Source organism: Phascolarctos cinereus, unplaced genomic scaffold (assembly GCF_003287225.1).
Source record: "Phascolarctos cinereus isolate Bilbo 61053 unplaced genomic scaffold, phaCin_HiC Scaffold_4;HRSCAF=312, whole genome shotgun sequence".
In the NCBI taxonomy this organism is placed as follows: Eukaryota; Metazoa; Chordata; class Mammalia; order Diprotodontia; family Phascolarctidae; genus Phascolarctos; species Phascolarctos cinereus.
In genome coordinates, this window is record NW_027555847.1 from 146,095,500 (window position 1) to 146,114,603 (window position 19,104).

A 19,104-nucleotide genomic window follows, 5' to 3' on the forward strand; every position below is an offset into this window, starting at 1 on the left:
TTTCAAATATATACACAATTAAAATAATGAGGGAAGCTAAGATAGAGTTATTGTGACTAAAGAGAAATGCAGATTTATTATCAGTGACTTAGAAATGGAGAGTCAGGAAGAAAAATTATACTTAAGCCAAAAAAAAAGCCTCAAAACTTTGTGCAGGTCTTTCTTATTATGCCAAAAATGTTCAAAGGTTTAAAATTCATTCTGAACAAAAAGGCTTCCTAAAATGTCCTAGCTCTGTGAGCAGTGTACCTTGACAAATTCCTCCTTTTAAGTATCCCCAAATCATTTCCTCAAATTCAGGGTATCCCATCTGTCATTATATGTTCACAGACATTCATTCAAAGCACTTTGTTACAGTGTTCACAAGCATCACTCACAGGAAAAGATTTTCCATGACATAGTGGTAATCAGCCCGACTGCTGTCTGGCAGAAAACAGGCAGCAAACACAATGATGGCATTTAGACCGTCCCCATAGTATCCTGGGGGACAAACAAAAAGACATTTGTAACTAAGAAAAAAAAACCCTCAACAAGATAATACTTAACAGAAAGGAAGCTGTGGGTAGTCCTAGAATATATGTGTATCCATACATCTCTACTGGGCTTTTTAAAGTTTGCAAACCACTTTACAGATGCCGTTTTATGTGACTCTCTAACAACCTTATCAAGTAGGGACATCCCCATTTTACAGATTAGGAAAACCAGAATTAGTGAGGCTTTGACTTGACTGTGGTCACACGGATTCAACTCTTGCCTTTCATACTGTGTGACCAAGAGCAAGTTACTTAATGTCTCTGAGCCTAAGATGTATCTAAGGTATAGGTATAGGTGTGATGATTCTATGTTGATGGAGGGAATCCACATGTCAATAAAGTACATAGAATATGTACTGACATACGGGAATAGAGACCAGACGTGTGGATTCGTTGGTTTTTGTTTGTTTATTTTTTGTGGGGTTTTTTTGGATGAGTACATTCCTTCTACCAATGCAGGTCAGCACTTTCTCTGCAACTTAAGAGTCTTAGAGAGCTGCCCTGAGCACTAAGAGATTAAGTGAATTGGCCAGGGTCACACAGTCCACATATGTCAGGAGCAGGACTTGAATACAGGTCTTCCTGGGTTGGAGGTTAACTTTCTAACTCGCTACCTATAAACATATATCTGCACAAATAAACATATATAACTAGACAGACATGCTTAAGTGGGACATGGAAACTATAAACTTTTACCAAAGAATGGGAATGAAAAAAAAAAGCTGGATAGAATTGTAGAAAGGAAAGAAAACTGCTAGCAATTTTTCCCCCATAAAGTCAAGGAAAAGACTTTTGTTTCTATCATATTTATATAACACTTTAAGGTTCATGAACATTTTCTCCACAATATATTCTTGTGAGGTATGTAACATAAGCATCATTGTCCATATCTGACCGATGAAGAAATTGAGCTTCCAAGAGGTAACTTACTCATGGTGTTACAGCTAATGTTTAGAACCAGGATTTACACCTGGTTTTATGACTTCTAATCCAGCATTCTTTCCTCTACAGCATGCTGTTTTCCACCCACCATCTTTGCCCTTTTTTAAGGCTACTGCACATGAGCTATGTTGAAGGGGAAACTTGGAAGATGAACTACGAAAGAATTCAATCAATTCCCACTTATTTTGGTTACAGGTCATTTGTGAACTGTGAACAAAAACTACCTTTCTTTTGCCTCCAGCTCCCCTGGGAATCCTCAGAATGAATCCATCAGTCATAGAATATGTGAGATATTCTGACCCATTCATTAATAAACATGGGCTTAAGTGTCTAGCCCATGAAAGAACTAACAGTGGGCTTACTGAGGGACTGAACGTGGCCTGACTTTCTTTTACACCAGGGTTTTATGAGCATTTGTGTTTCTGGGGAAATGAGGATTGGCTAAAGGCAGATGAAACATATGACAAGTAGGTAGAGATGAGTTGAGAGTAATCCTGATAATTAAGGTCAACACACATTTTCTAGACCAGACTAAATTTTGATGAGCTCACAAATATTTTGAAATTTATCTGTAAGAGTTGTTTTCCTTATGGACTTGTGATTGCATTCATGTAGGGAACTCCAAGTGCATAAATTTTCTTTGCCTATACAGATTGTCAACTCCTCTGTGACTTATGGTCCTAAGAAAATTGTCCAGGGGCAATGAGAGACTAGGTGACTTGCCTATGATTACACAAGCTAGTACCTTTTTCAAGGCAGGACCTAAAACTAGCTTTTCCTGACTCCAAGAAGGCCATTTTGTAAGACTTAGAAGAGCAAATTCCAGAGAAGGGCCTAACTTCTGGGCACAAGAAATGCTAAAGTAGGCTAGGTCTGCATTCCTTCTTTCATACTCTTTCTCAGAATCTGGTGCTAAGTCTTGGCCAATGTCTATCAATGCTGAAAGGGAGGAAATTAGGAGTCTCCTATGTAGGTCATATTAATCACGGAGGTGATTCAGACTGCACTTTTCCTTTTAAATGGCTTTTGTTAAAGAATTCTAAGCTTTAGCATCAGCCTAGCTCTGAATTAAAGTTCACTGGTAGGTAAATGACACTTTAATCATTAAATAAAGCTATGATTGTAGTCCTTTGACTGGGCTTTGAGGCCACCCTTTCAAGCCTGATCTTATTGCTCCCTAATGAAACACCCTGCTTCATCTCCTTAAAGCCCACAAATCTCTATGAGGATTTGTGCACATGAAGGTGGGCATGGGATTGGGAGAAAAGGGATGAGGAGAGTGCTTGCTTGAAGGAGATTTGGGCAATTTTGATTCAGAAAATAGATTCTGAGGCTGGTCCCTAAAGAGCACCAGATTATAAAAGGTGGCCGACATGCTACAAAGAGTCCAATCCATGGTCAATATTTAATTGTGTCCCACTTGTTTCCGCACAGCAGAATGAAAGTTTCTTAAGAGCAGGGACTAGTTTTTCTTTGTCTTTGTATGCTCCATGCTCAGTGTATGGTAAGAGCTTCAATATGTTTATTGAATTGGGTTCAAAATATATTGAATAGTGGGTATAACTTCTTTATAAGATTTTGATGCTGCCCACCATCTAGGCAGGAAGGGTCACAGTTACCAAAACTGATATCTCTGACAGAGGATTGTCAAAGCTTCCTTCTCCTGCTGTATTTATTCAGTTTATACTTATGCCATATATACTTGCTGCTTCTGCCTCTTAGAATATAAAGAAGGGTGCAGGCATTGTTTCATAGATTGTACTATATTCCGTGTACCAAGCACAATGCCTAGCAAATAATGGATGTTTAATAACTACTTGTTGATTGATTCTACCAAGGTTACAGATTTTTCTAACCAAAAAAAACACCCCTTCATAATATTTATAGTTAAAATAAAATGAGGAGACTTGTAGAAGATATATTTTTAAACATATGTATACCCTATATGCTAAACCCATTTCTTTAAATTTGTTTTTAGCAAGATTCTTTTCTGAGGCAAATTTTGCCAGCTATGTCCACCTAATACCCTAACTCTAACTTTAAAAACACAAAGGTTATATTACAGAAAGGCTCAATGGAGAAATAGGGAGAAAAAAAACCCTCAAATATTGAGTTACATTATAAGATCTTGTACTGGGCAGTAATATTTCTAACTTTAGAAAACAGTTTTAAAAGTAGCTGGCTGGTTTTGAGGTCTTGGAATATTTACAAATTCAGGAAATTGATCAGTCATTCTTGCCTTTTCTATTAGTGGACAACTTCTGGGGGCATTGACAAAAACTAAGTCTGGGGATTATACATACTGTATCATAAGGGATATTAAAATTCAACTTAGTCATATATTTCAATGTTGTCTTTGTAATAAAGTTGTGTGTGATTTATCCCAAGTTACCTGGCTGACAAAATATTTATGGTTCACCTAAATTACTTCATTGTCCATTCTTGTGTTATGACATTAATATATGTTCTCTTTGTTGTTATTTGGTCATTTCAATCATGTCCAACTCTTCATGACCCGATTTGAGATTTTCTTGGCAAAGATACTGGAGTGGTTTGCCATTTCCTTCTCCAGCTCATTTTACAGATGATGAATTGAGGCAAACAGGGTAAAGTGACTTGCCCAGGATCACACAGCTAGCAAGTGACTGAGGCCAGATTTTAACTCATGAAGATGAGTCTTCTTGACTTCAGGCTCAGCACTCTATATGGTGAACCACCTTGCTCCCCAATATGTTCTCTGGAAAAGGGTTCTTGAAATGTATAAATGAAGGTGAATTCTTTCTTGTATATATGTGCTTGAAGTGAGATAATAAAATGAGAAAGGAAAAGATGAGAGGGGCAGGTAGAGGAGAGATGAGGTGGGAGAGAGATAAGAATATAGAATGGGGTCAGAGGGGAGAGAGACAGCAGAGGGTGGGGAAAAGAGAAAGAGAGGGAGAGAAAGAGGAGAGAGAGAGAAAGGAAGAGAAGAGGGAGAGAACTGAGAGAAAGAAGAGAAAAAGGGGAAGAGAAAGAAAAAGACAGAGAGGGAGAGAGAGGGAGGAAGGGAGAGAGGAGGAGGAGGAGGAGGAGGAGGAGAGGAGAAGAGAGAGAGAGAGAGAGAGAGAGAGAGAGAGAGAGAGAGAGAGAGAGAGAGAGAGAGAGAGAGAGAGAGATTTCCACAAGAAAGATTTTCTCTTATACTAAGTGATGGTAAGGTTGTCTTTAATCATTTGGCAATCTTTCAAGTAGCAATTTCTGGAATAATGGAATAACTAGCTTAAAAATTAGAGCTAAACCTTCAATTCACACTGTAAAGTATACAGTTTTACTTAAATGATGCTAGCAGCTGCTATTACAGTACAGCTAATGTTTGGGGTGGCCTTTTTTAATTTAGAACATCTCTCTGTTCCATTAACAAGAGGAACAGACAAACGTATTTGCTGAGGCCCAGTAACAAGACCCTCCTGAGTCTCCTTTTAGCCTCTGCAGCAGTTACTATGAGCCTTACCTGCAGCAGCAAAGAGAAGCATGAAAGGAATGTAAAACAAGTTTGCTGGCCAACAATGGGAATGGAGAGAGAAGAAGGGATGTCACAGTCTCACACCAAAACATACACACGCACAAACACACCAGCAAGTAAGTTTTCTCCTCAGATCGTGGGGATCATTTTCCAGGACCACTGCACAGATTACCTGAATCTCCTAAAATTAAATGAGAGGTAAAAAAAAAAAAGGAAAACCTGTGTTATAAATCTTGGGATGCTTTTCCCCCTTAGTTCTTTAAATTCACTTTCCCATTCCAAATGTAAAAGAGCTGACCCTCACCTCAACCTGCTCCACCACAGAGTGAATATGACTGACAGAACAAATTACATATAATGCATCATTCTTATTCTGTTCTTTTAAAAGGAGGGCAAGGCTTATCAGTGATGAAGGACATTCAAATAATGTCATTCACCAGTCTTTCCATGGTACCTGGCACATGGTGTGGTCTGGAAGCTTCAGGCAGCTCCGATAACAAATTATATAAATTATACAAAGTGCCCCACTTGGCAATTTGACATAACATATAACTCTTTACAAAGAGCATCTTTATACTACTACTACTACTACTACTACTACTACTACTTTATATAGTATTGTAAGGTTTATTTACATAATGGTTTATTTTATAATTTTTATATAAGGTTTATTTATATAATGTTTTCAGGTTTGCAAACTTTTGCATACCTTATCTCCTTTGTTTCTCATATCGGCCCTTTCTAGTATGTCCTTCAGGTATCACTCCTCTTACTTTTACAGATGAGAGATTAAATGACTTGCCCACAGTCACACAACCAGCAAGTCTGGGTGGTGGCATTTGAGCTTGTCAACCTAACTGGCACTTGGCCCACTATACTAAGCTATCTCTCTATAGAACAAAGAACCATCCAAAAGAAAATTGTTCACAATAAAGAACTGCTTTTCAAACTTTCCTCAGGAATCATCAAGAAACAGAGAAAACAGACAATCCCTCTACCCACTGTAACATGGGTGATTTCATCTTTAAGACTTTATAGTGGCGTCCATTAGCTTTTAGCAAGATTGCCTCACTTTGGTAAGTTTGAAAGTAACTAATGAAATTGTTTTACTCACAGAGCAGTAAGGATGTACCCCTTATTAGAAAAGGACAAAAGGCATAATAACGCAGATCCCCAAATTCAAGGATGTGTGGGGCCAAAAGAGTACATGCAAGTGGCCTGGAGGAAGGTGAGGAGCCGAGGAGAGGATAGGAGGCCTTCTTATAGAAATGAAACAAACAAAAAAAAAAACAGACAAAAGAAACCAAGTAAATAACACAGAAGAAAAGGAATAAATGCAAAAGAAAGTGATAGGGCTCAGCAAACCAGGTTATTCTGAAGTTTTAAGAAAGTGTCAGCCAGAAGCAAAGATCCTTTCTGACTCCAGTAGAGTGACAAGCAAAAACTCATGACTAGGCAGAACACTCCACACTAATTCTGGTACCATTCTAGACTCAGGTTAATGTCACCTGATTTTTACTGGTGAAACTGAGTAAGTATGGAATGTCCATTTTGACTTGTGATCTTGGTTACTGATAAAGACTGCTTTCCTTAGAGCTGGCCTTCTTAATCTGGGGTCTATGGATAGATTTCAGGGAATCTCTGAATTTATATGGGAAAAAAATGTATCTTTATTTTCACCAACTTCTAACTGGAATTGAGCATTTCTTTCCGTTATGAATTTAAAAAAAAACCAAAAACATTATTTTGAGAAGCAGTTTATAGGCTTCACCAGTCTGCCAGAGGGGTTGTGATATACAAAAAGAACCCATGCCTTAGAAAAATGCAGTATCACTGTAAGAAGTGAGGGGGACAGGACAATTTAAGCACAGGTTATCATCCTTGAAGGGTGATAGTCAAATTGTGCCTTCTTCAAAAGTACACAAGGCTTGTTACAGCAGTGGTCCCCTGCTTGAGAACCTAACTTGGTGCATATCTCAATAAGTTGAATTCACTGTCTACTCCACAGAAATCTGGAAGGAGTATCAGAAAACATAAACTTTGTAAAGAAAGGGACTGTGTATTCTCTGTCTCCCTTATGGCAATTGGGTACTATGCATCAAACCATGAGTCACTGGTGGGGATGACAGCTTCCCCAGACATCTGTGCTCAGTTGGCAAAACTACTGTTATTGGCCCCTTTACATGGTATTTATATTAGTCCTGGGATAAAATACTTTTTTGTGTGTTTTTGTTTGTTTGTTTGGTGGCTGAATCTATGATTTGTCCCTCAACCAATGCAAATTGGGCAACTTTACTTGTAATTGGCCTTTCCATCGAGGCAGATCAACAAGTGATCTGTGACTATAGTCTTAGGGTAACCTGAAGCACTGAGACTTTAAGTAGCTTTCCCAGGGCTCACATAGTCAGTATGTTTCAGAGACAAAATTGAATCCGGGTCTTCCCAGCTCCAAGGCTGGCTTTCTACCCTCTTCACTACACTGTCTCTCAAAGCACCCTTAAAAGTAGTAAAAGCTAGGAATGGAACGCCAAAGGCCCACTAGTAGAATGGAATTCTACATTTAAAATTCGTCTTCTTTTTATGCCACTCACCACAGGCCGACAAAAGGACGCAGGAGCTTCTGATGCCATGCCAAGATGCTTAGTGCTCTGTGTTTGTGCAGGATGAGGGAATTTCGGGAACAATGATTACATGGCTAGCTCACAATGAGGTCATTTTTTTTCATGAACAGCCGGGCCAGTTGGAAAACCACTTAAAGGCTGCTGTTGGAGGAAGGCGTGCAGTAGAAAAACAAGGCTGCAAAGGTTTCAGTGTTAAATGCAGACACTTGTGCTCAATTAGCTTCATCTGCATTCCAGATTAACCAAGGGCACACAGGCGATGGCAACCCCAGAGAAACACTACAAAAGCAACATGGAACGCATCTTCTCTTTGGGGCCTCTTCCAAAAAGGTGCATCATTTGGCCAGAGAGCTGCCACTGCCATGCATGGAGAATTAAGGAAGCTTATGGAAAAGCATACTTTGCGTGGAAAAGAACCGTCAGGGTCAAGCCTATAAACAGCTTTCTGAAGCGTGTGAAGGGGATCCAGAAGGCTCTTTTTTTTTTCTTTTTAATAAAAGAGAATTTGGTGTTAAGATCTGAGAAGATTGTACTCAATAGTAGTGCATTCATAAAAGCTCAAAAAGTGTTCTTACATGCTCTTAGACATACAAGACCCTGCTCCCACCCAATCCATATGAATTCTGTTGAGTAGTGATGGCTCAGGATAATTACCTTTTCTGCAACAACTCTTGGGTATTTAGTGTGAAAACAACATTTTCACTTCCCTAGCCTTGGAGGCAAACCTCATCAACCCTTCAGCTCCATTTTAATATGTCACAGACTAGGGGTTTTGAGGTGTCATGATGTCACCAAAGGGAAAGAGAAAATTATCTCCCTTCACGGAAATATGACTGTGACATTTCTCCATTTCCAGACTTCGCTCTGGTGTTCCCTACCTCCATGAGAAATGACTCTTTTGTAAGGCTCTATAACTTTCATGTCAATCCTTTGCTCCTGTTCCCCGATCACGACGGTCCTCCATAATCGATTGTCCTCCCGCTCCTCCTCAGCAGTGTATTCTGGGATGGACTCTGCCTCCTGGCCAGAATCTTGGAGGGCTGCTGGGTCCTCTGGGAGAAAAAAAAAAAAGCACAAGCAGGTATGCCTTCACAACAGAGATTAGGGATTGGTAGCAATATCTCATGAGACAGCTGAAGAACTGATTATAAGCCCATCAATGGCTGGAATTTTATATTTCTTCTATATTTTGTGCATTGGTAGTATGATATAATATAATGGAAAGAATCCTGGCCCTGCAGTCAATGGGGGTGGGTTCAAGTCTTGCGTCTGGTGCTTACTACCACTGTGACCTTGGACAAGTCACAACCTGCGTGGGACTCAGTTTCTCCATCTATAAAACGTAGGTGTGGAACTAATTAACCTCTGTAGTCCCTTTCAACTTGATATCTTGTGATCCTATGAGCTGAACCACCAACCCTACCACCATTTTGAGTAAACAGAAGTTGTTTCATAATAATTGACTGAGTCATTGAGCAGCCAAATCCATTACCCATATCCTAAGATAGGCCTAGTAGAGGGGCTTTATCTTAGCAGTGACCCATCAAGGTCCAGGATCATACCAAGTCAATCATGGTCATGAAAGAAAAAGATAATATTTGCTCCATGTCTCTGCAGGGAGTAAGGATACTACAGGACAGTAGAGCTAGATTCAAGTCCAGCATGACCTTGGGATCTCTAGAGAGAGCCCAAATGGTAGGCCTACTCTTAACTAACCCAAATTAATTTTCAGGCCTTGGAATCAGCTCATTTTAAAGGGGTATTTAAAAAAGAGAAGGACATGAGACAAGGACCAGCCTGAACACTGTCCCCAGAGTTGTTGCCAACAGGTATGAATGCCTGGGGTGGGAGAGGGAGGAAGTGGGGTGCAGGTCTGAGCCAACAACGCAGAGAACAAAGATCTAAGAGTCTCTTTGATCTTCATGTTTGAGTTTTGTTGAATTGGTAATACCCTCTACTCCTCAATTCATTCCTTTCTACCAGTATGGCCCTTCCTTCCTCATGTACACAAAGTGTCCATTGAATTTTTAAATTCTTCATTTAACCATTTTACTTCCCCCTGCTCAATCTAATTTCCTCTGTCATTTCATTCTTTTTCATACTTTCAACCAACAAGCTTTATTAACCACCACCCATGTGCCAGGCAACGTGCTAGGCCCTAGGCACACAAAGACAGCAAAAGAAGTTTCTGCCTTCAAGGAGCTTATTATATTCTGTCAGAGGGAAATAACACACACACACATGTAACGAAATACAAGGTAAATACGAAGTAATTTTAGGAGGCACTAATAGCCAGGAGGTTGGGGGATCAAGAAGGACTCGTGGTGGGGGTTACTTGAGTTGCATTTTGAGAGGACCTAGAGATTCTAAGAAGTGGAAATAAGGAGGGGGCTCAGCACACTAGGACAGCCAGTGAAGAGGCACAGACACAGGATATGGAATAAGGAAATAGCTTACTTTGCTGGACCAAACAGTGTATAAAGAGGCATAATATATAACAAGACCAGAAAGGTAGATTGGAACCATATTGTGAAGTGTTTTAAATGCCAAAGAGAGAACCTTGCATTTTAATCTAGAAGCAAGAGGGAGCCATTGGAGTTTTTTCATCAAGGGAATGGCATGGTCTGACGTGTACTTTGGAAATATCAATTTGACAGGATTTGAAATGGGAAAGGGAAAGACATGAGGCTATTGCAATATTCCAAGCAAATGATGATGAGAGCCTACCAAGGATGGTTGTGGTCTAAGAGGAAAGAAGGGAGGAACATGTTGAGATAAGATTTGGCAACTGCTTATATATGGGAGTGATGTATACGAAGACTGGAAAGATAAGAGAGAGTGAGGTTATGAGGGACTTTGAACACCAAACAGAGCATTTTGTATTTGCTCCTAGAGGGAACAGGTAGCCATTACAGTGTATTAAGTAGAGGGAGTGATATGATTGGACCAACATTTTAGGAAAATCACTTTAGTGGCGTCCTTCTTAACCTCTCTGCTGCATGTGACAATTTGCTTTGGTATTTTAGAAACTGTTCTGGTTCTTCTCATTTTTTCTCTTTTTTCTGGATTTTTCTCCTCCTATCTTTTAGCTATATGGTTGTGCCCAAAGTGTTGTCCTTATTTCTCTTAATACCTTCTCCCTTAATCATCTCACCTACTGCCTGGATTTAATTATCACTTTTGTAAACAATTTCCAAATCTGTAAGTGACTCCACTGATGAGTCATCAAATGGTGGATACAGGGCTGGCTTTGCAATCTGAAGACCTGGATTTGAGTTTTGCCACTGACACATAGGAGGTCTGTGTCTATGACCCAGTCACTTAAATGCTCAGTGCCCTGGGCAAACTGTCTAAGATTATAAATTATAAATGACAGCTGGATTGCTAATCTGCGTGGGTGGATAGAATTTCCACATGAAATCACAAATCTGTACATGCATTTAGATACACACACACACACACACACACACACACACACACACACACTCCTAATCCTATTCTTTTCCAGGAGCTCCAGTCCTGTATTTCCAACTGTACGCCAGAGATGATCACTGCCTTAGTGACCCTGACATTACAGGAAAGCAACAGTACACTTGAGGAGGAAGTTTTGCAGAAGCAGATTCCCAAGCACCAATGTTCCAAATTTTGTTTTGAGTTGTACAGGCAGCTGAGTAGTGCAGCAGACAGAATCCTGGACCCAAAGTAAAGAAGATTTGCGTTCAAATCCAGCCTCAGACATTTACTAGCTGAGTGATTCAGGAGAATTCTCTGAACGCTACCTGCCTCAGTTTCTTCATCTGTAAAATGGGCTAATAATAATAGCAACTTATCTCCCAGGATTGTCATGAGGATCAAATGCAATGATATTTGAATAGCATTTTGAAAAACTTCAAAAGTACCATATAAATGTTAACTTATTATTAACTTGCAAGTATTGAATTGGTTAAGTTCTACCTACAGAGAATGTCACAACAATCCACCTCTGACTGTAGTAATGGTGTTTAAATTTATTTAGAGTTTTAAGATTTGCAAAGCAACTTGTACACACTCTTTTTTAAATTTAATTCAGTAATCTTGTGAGTAGGTCCCATTATTTTCTCCATTTTATAAAGGGGGAAACGGAGGCTCAGGGAGACTAAATAATTTGTCCAAGGATCTACAGCTAGTAAGAATCTGAGGATTTGAACACATGTCTTCCTGAGTCTGAGTCTGGCACTCTAACTACTCTGCTCCACTGCTTCTGGGGTCTCCAGCAAAGGTTCTACAGTTCCTTCACATTAGGTGCAAACCACATACCCAGCTTTCTACTTCCCAAATTTTTATCACTGCTCTTCTATTCATTCCTGCTCTTCCAGAAGAAACTCTATTCATTCAAATCCTAGCACATTTCACCATGTCTCTGGAACCCCCAAACTATTCTCAGATCATTCCTCTATTATTCTGAAACTTTCCAATGAACACTCAAGTCCACCTTCTTACTCTACGCAAACCCTAGCTCTCCCCTGAGGAAACCACATCCTTAGTAGTCCTTCCTCCCACCACACATGGAAGTTATCCTTCTTGCCCTTTCCAGCTCACAGGATCAAGAGGCGGAGAGGACCTGGTGTCCTCTTTTATCTTTCACTGTTTCCAACCTTTAAATCCTCATCTCTGGAAAAACTTAATTCCCCAATTTCTCTGCTCCTACTCTCAATGGTAGAACCTTGAGATGGAGGTCTTGAAACTGAACTGTCTTTCCCCAGGATAAATTTTTGTTATATGATCCCAACTGGGCCTTCATTACTCTTTGACGATCTTCCCATTTGACCTATGTCAATTTTTTATTTATCTTCCCATAACCTCTATATTAAATCCCTAATTCTTTCTTCTCGTTGTTGTAAAGGTAACATGAGATAATATTTGGAAAGCATTTCATGAAATTTAAAGTGCTACATAAAAGTTAGCTATTGTTATTGTTATTAATCCCAACTATTTCCCCCTACATTGTTTGTGCTTAACTTAGCCTCCTACTTGCCAAAAAGACTGTGGCTATCTGACATGCATTTCTGGAACTCTGTCCTTCTATTCCTCAAAATTCTTCATCATCAAGACTCACTCTCTCCATCCCTCTGATCATAGCAGACAAGATATCTCTATTGCTCCCTAGCGCTAATGCCTCAACCTGTGGCCTTGTTCTCATTCTTTCCTACCAGTATAGTCCACTGTCCTAAAGTTAGTTTTGTTTTGTTTTGTTTTTTTGGTTCAGTCATTTCAGTCATGTCTGACTCTTTGTGACGCCATTCAAGGTTTTCTTGGCAAAGATCCTAGAGTGGTTTGCCATTTCCTTCTTCAGCTCATTTACAGATAAGGAAACTAAGGCAACAGGGTTAACTGACTTGCCCAGGGTCACAAAGGTACTAAGTGTTTGAGGCCAGATTTGGACTCAGATTTTCCTGACTTCAAGTCTGGTGCTCTATCCACTATGCTATCTAACTGGACACAAAACTCAGCTCTGCTGCCTACCTTTTGTATGACATATAAGACATCATCTACTCTGCCCCTCAGTTTCCTCACAAGGAAAATGAAGAGGTTGGTTAAATGACTTTAAAGGTTGTGTCAGGCCTTAAATCTTTTTATCCTATGACTTTGTTCCCTCATTTATTCCTTCTCTCTCATGAATGAATATTCAATCTCTCTTCCTCCACTGCCCCTTTCTCATTTGCCTACAAATTCTCTCAGTACTACCTAATCTTTAAAAAAATTTCCCCCTAATTCTTTTATCTCAACCAGCAACTACCCCATCTCTCTCTTTCTTACTAAACTTCTTGCAAAAGTTAGCTACATACGAATTTCAACTTTCTTACCTCCCACATTCTTCCCAGACTCTTGCCATTTGGTTTTCTAACCACTCTACTGAAAAGTTCACCTGGGACTAAATCCAAAAGCATTTTTTTTTTCAGTTTTTACTCCTTTAGACCTGTTTTGTAGTTTCTGATACTGTTGACCATCCCCTCTGCCTATAGGGTACTCTGGTTCTAGCCCATCTTTCCTGGCTGGTTACACATAATTCATCTTTATTTCCTTTAAGTTCCAGTCAAACTAGCCTGGTTTACTATTCCTGACATTCCATTTCCCCTGGGCCTTTGAATAGGCACTTCTATTTCTAGAATGCTCTTCTTCTAACTTCTCTGTCAGGGAAGCCCTAGCTTACTTCATGGTTCTGCTTGGCTGATATAAATCACACTTTCTGGATTTCCTATGGAGGGAAATGATTATTTTTCTCCTATATTAATAGCCAATTGTTGAATTGGGACTAAGGTTTTCCCCTTTCCTTTTCCTCACTTAGAAATCAACCTCTATAGGCTATTCAGACAGCCTTTGAAGTTCAGGGCTGATAATGAGATGAAATATTGGGTGAGATGCACCCAACAGGGAAAGTTTAGATCTGAAATTTTAGTTTAGGTAAATGGGACAATTCTGACCCATTATGTTTTAGTCAGATAGGTCTGGGTAGAAGGGGATGCCTCCTTTTGTCTAAATTACCCCAGATAGGGTAGTATGGGTATAGATAAGTCTCTTTGTCCAAGACTGAAAGGATCAAAGTCATGTTCCCCCAGACCTCATTGGAATAAGCCCACCTCTTATTCTAATATTTATTCTCTCATTATTTGTTAACCAATCAGAGTTGATTTACAACCTCAGGAACACCCATTCTTCCAAGGGCATATAAGCATTGAGTGGGTTTCACGAGACAGTCTCTGGTTTATGAGAAATGACCAAATAGCCATCCTTTTATTAATTACTCACTAGTATAATTAATTACCCAGAAACTATGTCTCTTGAACTTTTTATATGTCACAATTTTCTTTATCAGCACCTCCTCTGCCTTGAGGCAATCCTTTCTCTAATTCATCCTCTATGTCCCTTCTCTGGTAATCTTCTGGTTATTCAGGGTCCTTTCCTCTCCCTTATCCCTCATATCCATTCATTTACTATTACTGATTCTATTTACACAACATCTCTTGCATCTTCTGCAAAGACACAGGGAGATGGGAAATGCATATTGACCCTTCTTTCCACTCACATGGCTTCCAGTTCAGGTCTCCATCACCTCTCATTTTGATTAATTTAATTGCCTGCTAACTAGCCTTCCTTTTTTCTAGTTTCTTCCCTCTTCTAGTTCATAATCCACACAGCTGCCAAAGCAGTTTTCCTGAGGTAAAGATCTATCTGCTATATCACTATGCTATCAAAAATCTTCATTGGCTCCCCACTGCCTATATTAATTAATATCTTCATTTTTGAATTAAATTTTATTTTCAGGTCCAAATTCTCTCCCTCCCAACCCTATACACAAACATATTTTTGAGAAAGCCAGAAAAACAAAGCCCATAACAAAGTTGTATAGTCAAGAAAAACAAATTCCCACATTGATCATGTCCAAAAAGACCAAACCAAACCCAAAACATCAGTTTCAGTCTACACCCTGAGTCCATCGTCTACCTCTCTAACTGGAAGTCACCACTGTTTTTAGCATCAATCTCTTTAGTCAAGTATTTAAGGCCCTACACAACTTGTCTCCAACTTGCCTTTGCAGTCTCATGTCATACTGCTGCCTTTCATGAACTCTTATGTTCTAGACAAACTCAACTACTGGATTCCTGTAGACTTGATGCTCCATTTCCCAACTGAGCATTTTCATAGGCTGTCCTCCTATCTGCTACTCATCTCTTCCTTCCAGAGTCCTTGTCTTCCTTCAAGAAGGAAAAGGCTATCTCCTCTGTGAAGCCTTCTCTAATCTCATCAGTCTCCCTCTTCAAATCATCTTGCATTTGCCTCTTTGAGTATGTGGTTTTCCTCCCTTTATTAGAATATAAACTTCTTGAGGACAGGGCAATTTCCCTTTTGTCTTTATATCCTTAATGCACCATGCAAATACTATGTAATGTTTCTTGAACTGAATTTGTGATGCATGCTGTAACCCTGTCTCTCCTCTATTCAAAGACGCTTCCCACTGACAATAAAGTATAAATGCTTGATCTTCGTATTCAAGCCCTCCGTAATCCTGTCCAACTCCAGTCCTACAAAATTGGAGTACTCTCTGTGCTTCTGTTTTTGTTGTTATTTAGTCATTTTTCATTGTCCCACTCTTTGTGACCCCATTTGGGATATACTTGGCAAAGACACTGGAGTGGCTTGCTATTTCCTTCTCCAGCTCATTTGACTGATGAGAAAACTGAGGCAAACAGGGTAAATGACTTGCTCAGTGTCACAGAGCTAGTAGGTGACTGAGGCCATATCTGAACTCAGGAAGATGAGTCTTCCTGACTCCAATCTCTGTGCCTTAGCCTATGTTGTTTTCCCAAACTTGGAATGGGTTTCCTACCAATCCATCTGCTAATGTTTCTCTCCTTCAAGGCTCTACTTAGATGCCACTTCCTCCAAGAAGTCTTCCCTAACCCTGCCCAGATAAGATTGGTTTTTCCTTCAAATTCTTTGTAGTACTTTGCCTGGACTTTTTTTGTTTGTTTTACCTATCTCATCCTTCCTGTTACCCTAGTCATTTATCTACTAGCCCTTCCCCCTAAGACACTGCGAATTCCATGCTCACAAGGACCTAGTGTTTACATCTCTAATTTGAATCATAAGATTTAGAGCTGAAAGAGATCTTGGAAGTCATGAAATCTAGCCCCTTCATTTCACAGATGAAAAAACCAAGGCCTGGAGAGTTTAAGTGACTTGCCACGGTCACACATTTAATTACTCCAGTCAATTAGTATTTAGTAAGTGCCTGCTATGTGCCAGGCTCTATGCTAAGAACTACACAGGTAGGGACTGAGACAGAATTTGAACCCATGGCCAGTGCTTCTCCCCTCTACACAACAGGTCATAGCTAGCACATAGTAGGCATTTATTAAATGCATGTTGATTTGAATTGAATTGATTTTTATAAATGATAGGCAGCAGCAGGAAGTTTACTTTCTAATCATGGGGAAAAGAAGCTTGGGTACCTTCTTACACAGAAAATGTCCCAAGATTCATTTAAAAAAAGTGGTAGCTTAAGCAAAGTCACTAAATTTCAGTCTGGAGAACAAAGAGGGAGGACAACAAATGAGTGAGTCTCTGTAATTCTCCTAATATGCTTATCATAAATATTCAGCCTTAAAAAATCCTTCACCATTTCTCTACCTCCCACCAAGTTCAAATGCAAATGCATTCTAATATCATTATATTGTCAAAATTTGAATTATGGAAAATACCGTGAACAGAATAACTTTGCTGTTGGTTTGGAAAACAACAATGGAAATGGGTCATCAGCATTTCTGCCCATGGAGATTTTCAAATTTCTGAGCTCAATAAAATGGAGCATTATACCAAATGGAAATTTCCTTTAGTGTGAAGGATGATCCTTCCAAAATATTTGCTCCGTGTTCTAGATGACACTTCTAACGTCCTTGGCATTTCCTTAAACTTGTTGCTGTTATTGTTCTGAACCTCTGATTTCAGCTTTGTAGGAAACTTCCACCATGGAAACTTACTCCTTCTATAAGTGCGCAGCTAGTCGGTAATATATAATCTTGAGACTACATGGCCTTGGGAACTAAGAGGTTAAGTGATTTTTCCATGATCAGACAGTCATCTAGTAATTGTCAGAAGAAGAATTTGAACTCAGATCTACCTGAGTCCAGAGAGTTAGACTACCTCTGTCGTGACACATGGCCTCTCTAATCACCCTAAAAATTATTTTTAAATTACCTTTAAATGTTTAACTTAAATATTTCTGTTGCCTAATCATAAATATTTTTGCAAATAGCATGGAATAAAAGTCCTCTAGGGGAAAAAAATGGTTTGACTGAGAATGCTTTAGTGCTCCTATTCAAGTCTGGGAGTTTTTTTTCCCCCCAATTTTTAAAAATATCTTTATTTAAAGTTTTGAGTTCCAAATACTATCTTTTCCTCTCTCCTTCCACTCCCCCTTCCCTGATATGGTAAGCAATCAGATATAAGTTATATACATGTGCAATTATGCAAACATTTCCATATTCATCATTTTGTACAAGAAGATTATAATAAAAGAAAAAAAGAAAATGGAAATCAGCATGCTTCAGTCTATATTCAATTAATATCAGTTCTTTCTCTGGAAGTGAATAGTATGCTTCATCATTAGTCCTTTGGGATTATCTTGGATCATGGCTATTACTGAAAATAGCTAAGTCATTCACAATTCTTCATTGAACAATATTGCTGTTACTGTACAAGGTTCTCCTGGTTTTGTTCACTTCACTATGCATCAGTTCATGTAAGTCTTTCCAGGGTTTTCTGAAATCATCCTGCTTGTCATTTCTTATAGTACAATAGTATTCCATTACTATCATATACCACAGCTTGTTTAGCCATTCCCCAAGTAATGGGCATCCCTTTGATTTCCATATCTTAGCCACCACAAAAAGAGTTGCTATAACTATTTTTGTACAAATAAGTCCTTTTCCCTTTTTTTGAATATCTTTGGGATGTAGACCTCGAAGTGATATTGTTGGATCAAAAGGTATGCACAGTTTTATAGCCCTTTCAGCATAGTTAAGCTTGAGAGTTTTTAAAACCCCAAACAAAATAACATAATGGGCACGACCATTTAGTGGAATAATTTAGACATTTCTTATATTCTTTTTAGGCAATTGGGGTTAAGTGACTTGCCCAGGGTCACACAGCTAGTAAGTGTCAAATGTTTGGTCTGTGGCCGGATTTGAAGTCAGGTCCTCCTGACTTCAGGGCCCGTGTTCTATCCACTGCTCCACCTAGCTGCCCCAACATTTCTTATGTTAACTAATGAAAGGGATGCTTCAAACAGTGGATAGTTAGTGAAAATTACTGAATAAACAGAAGTCTGATGTTTTCTATTTAGTCTTAAGGAGGGTCATATTTCCAAGGTTCAGTTCTGCCAATTTGGGAGGGTGGGTGGGATAAGAGGTTGCTGGGGAAGGGAGAAGCCCTTGGAACATGTACAGGAGCAAAGGAAAAAAAAATAAACCAAAACCAAAACATGTTACTTGATCCTGTGCATAAACATTACCCAAAGTTATTCTGTTATGTGGGAGGTCAGAGTGGTGCTTGGAGGTGGGGCTAGAGAGGCTTCCCACTGACAACTAAATAAAGTGTAAATGTCTGACCTCGGTTTTCAAAGACCTCCATAATCCTGTCCAACCTTATTTCACGCTACTCCATTTCTACAAAACTGGATTTCTCTCTGTGTTCCTGTTTTTGCCCTACCATCTTTCATCTCTGGGTCTTCACCTATCTGTTTTCTCATACCTGCAATGGGCTCCCTACCAACCCACCTGCTAATGTTTCTCTCCTTCAAGGCTCCAAGGAGGAATTTGCTTTTCTCCGTTACCTAAAGCCACCACCATTCCTTCTTTGCTGTTTATACATTTTTGTGACAGGTGGTAAATTACATAATGTTTTTTTTTATTTTGGAAGTTCTAATTTTAAATTGTGTGGAGTGAAGAGCAGGTAATCATAGGATCAG

The 19,104-nt window shown here is 39.3% G+C and overlaps 1 protein-coding gene across 1 annotated transcript in view; it reads right to left on the reverse strand.

The window, feature by feature from the left end:
- Nucleotides 1-19,104, reverse strand: part of PRUNE2 (prune homolog 2 with BCH domain) — a 324,875-nt gene that overhangs the window by 25,839 nt on the left and 279,932 nt on the right. The window contains 2 exon segments of the mRNA XM_020995504.2: nucleotides 378-480; nucleotides 8,477-8,650. Of these exon segments, the coding sequence (XP_020851163.2) occupies nucleotides 378-480; nucleotides 8,477-8,650 (277 nt within the window).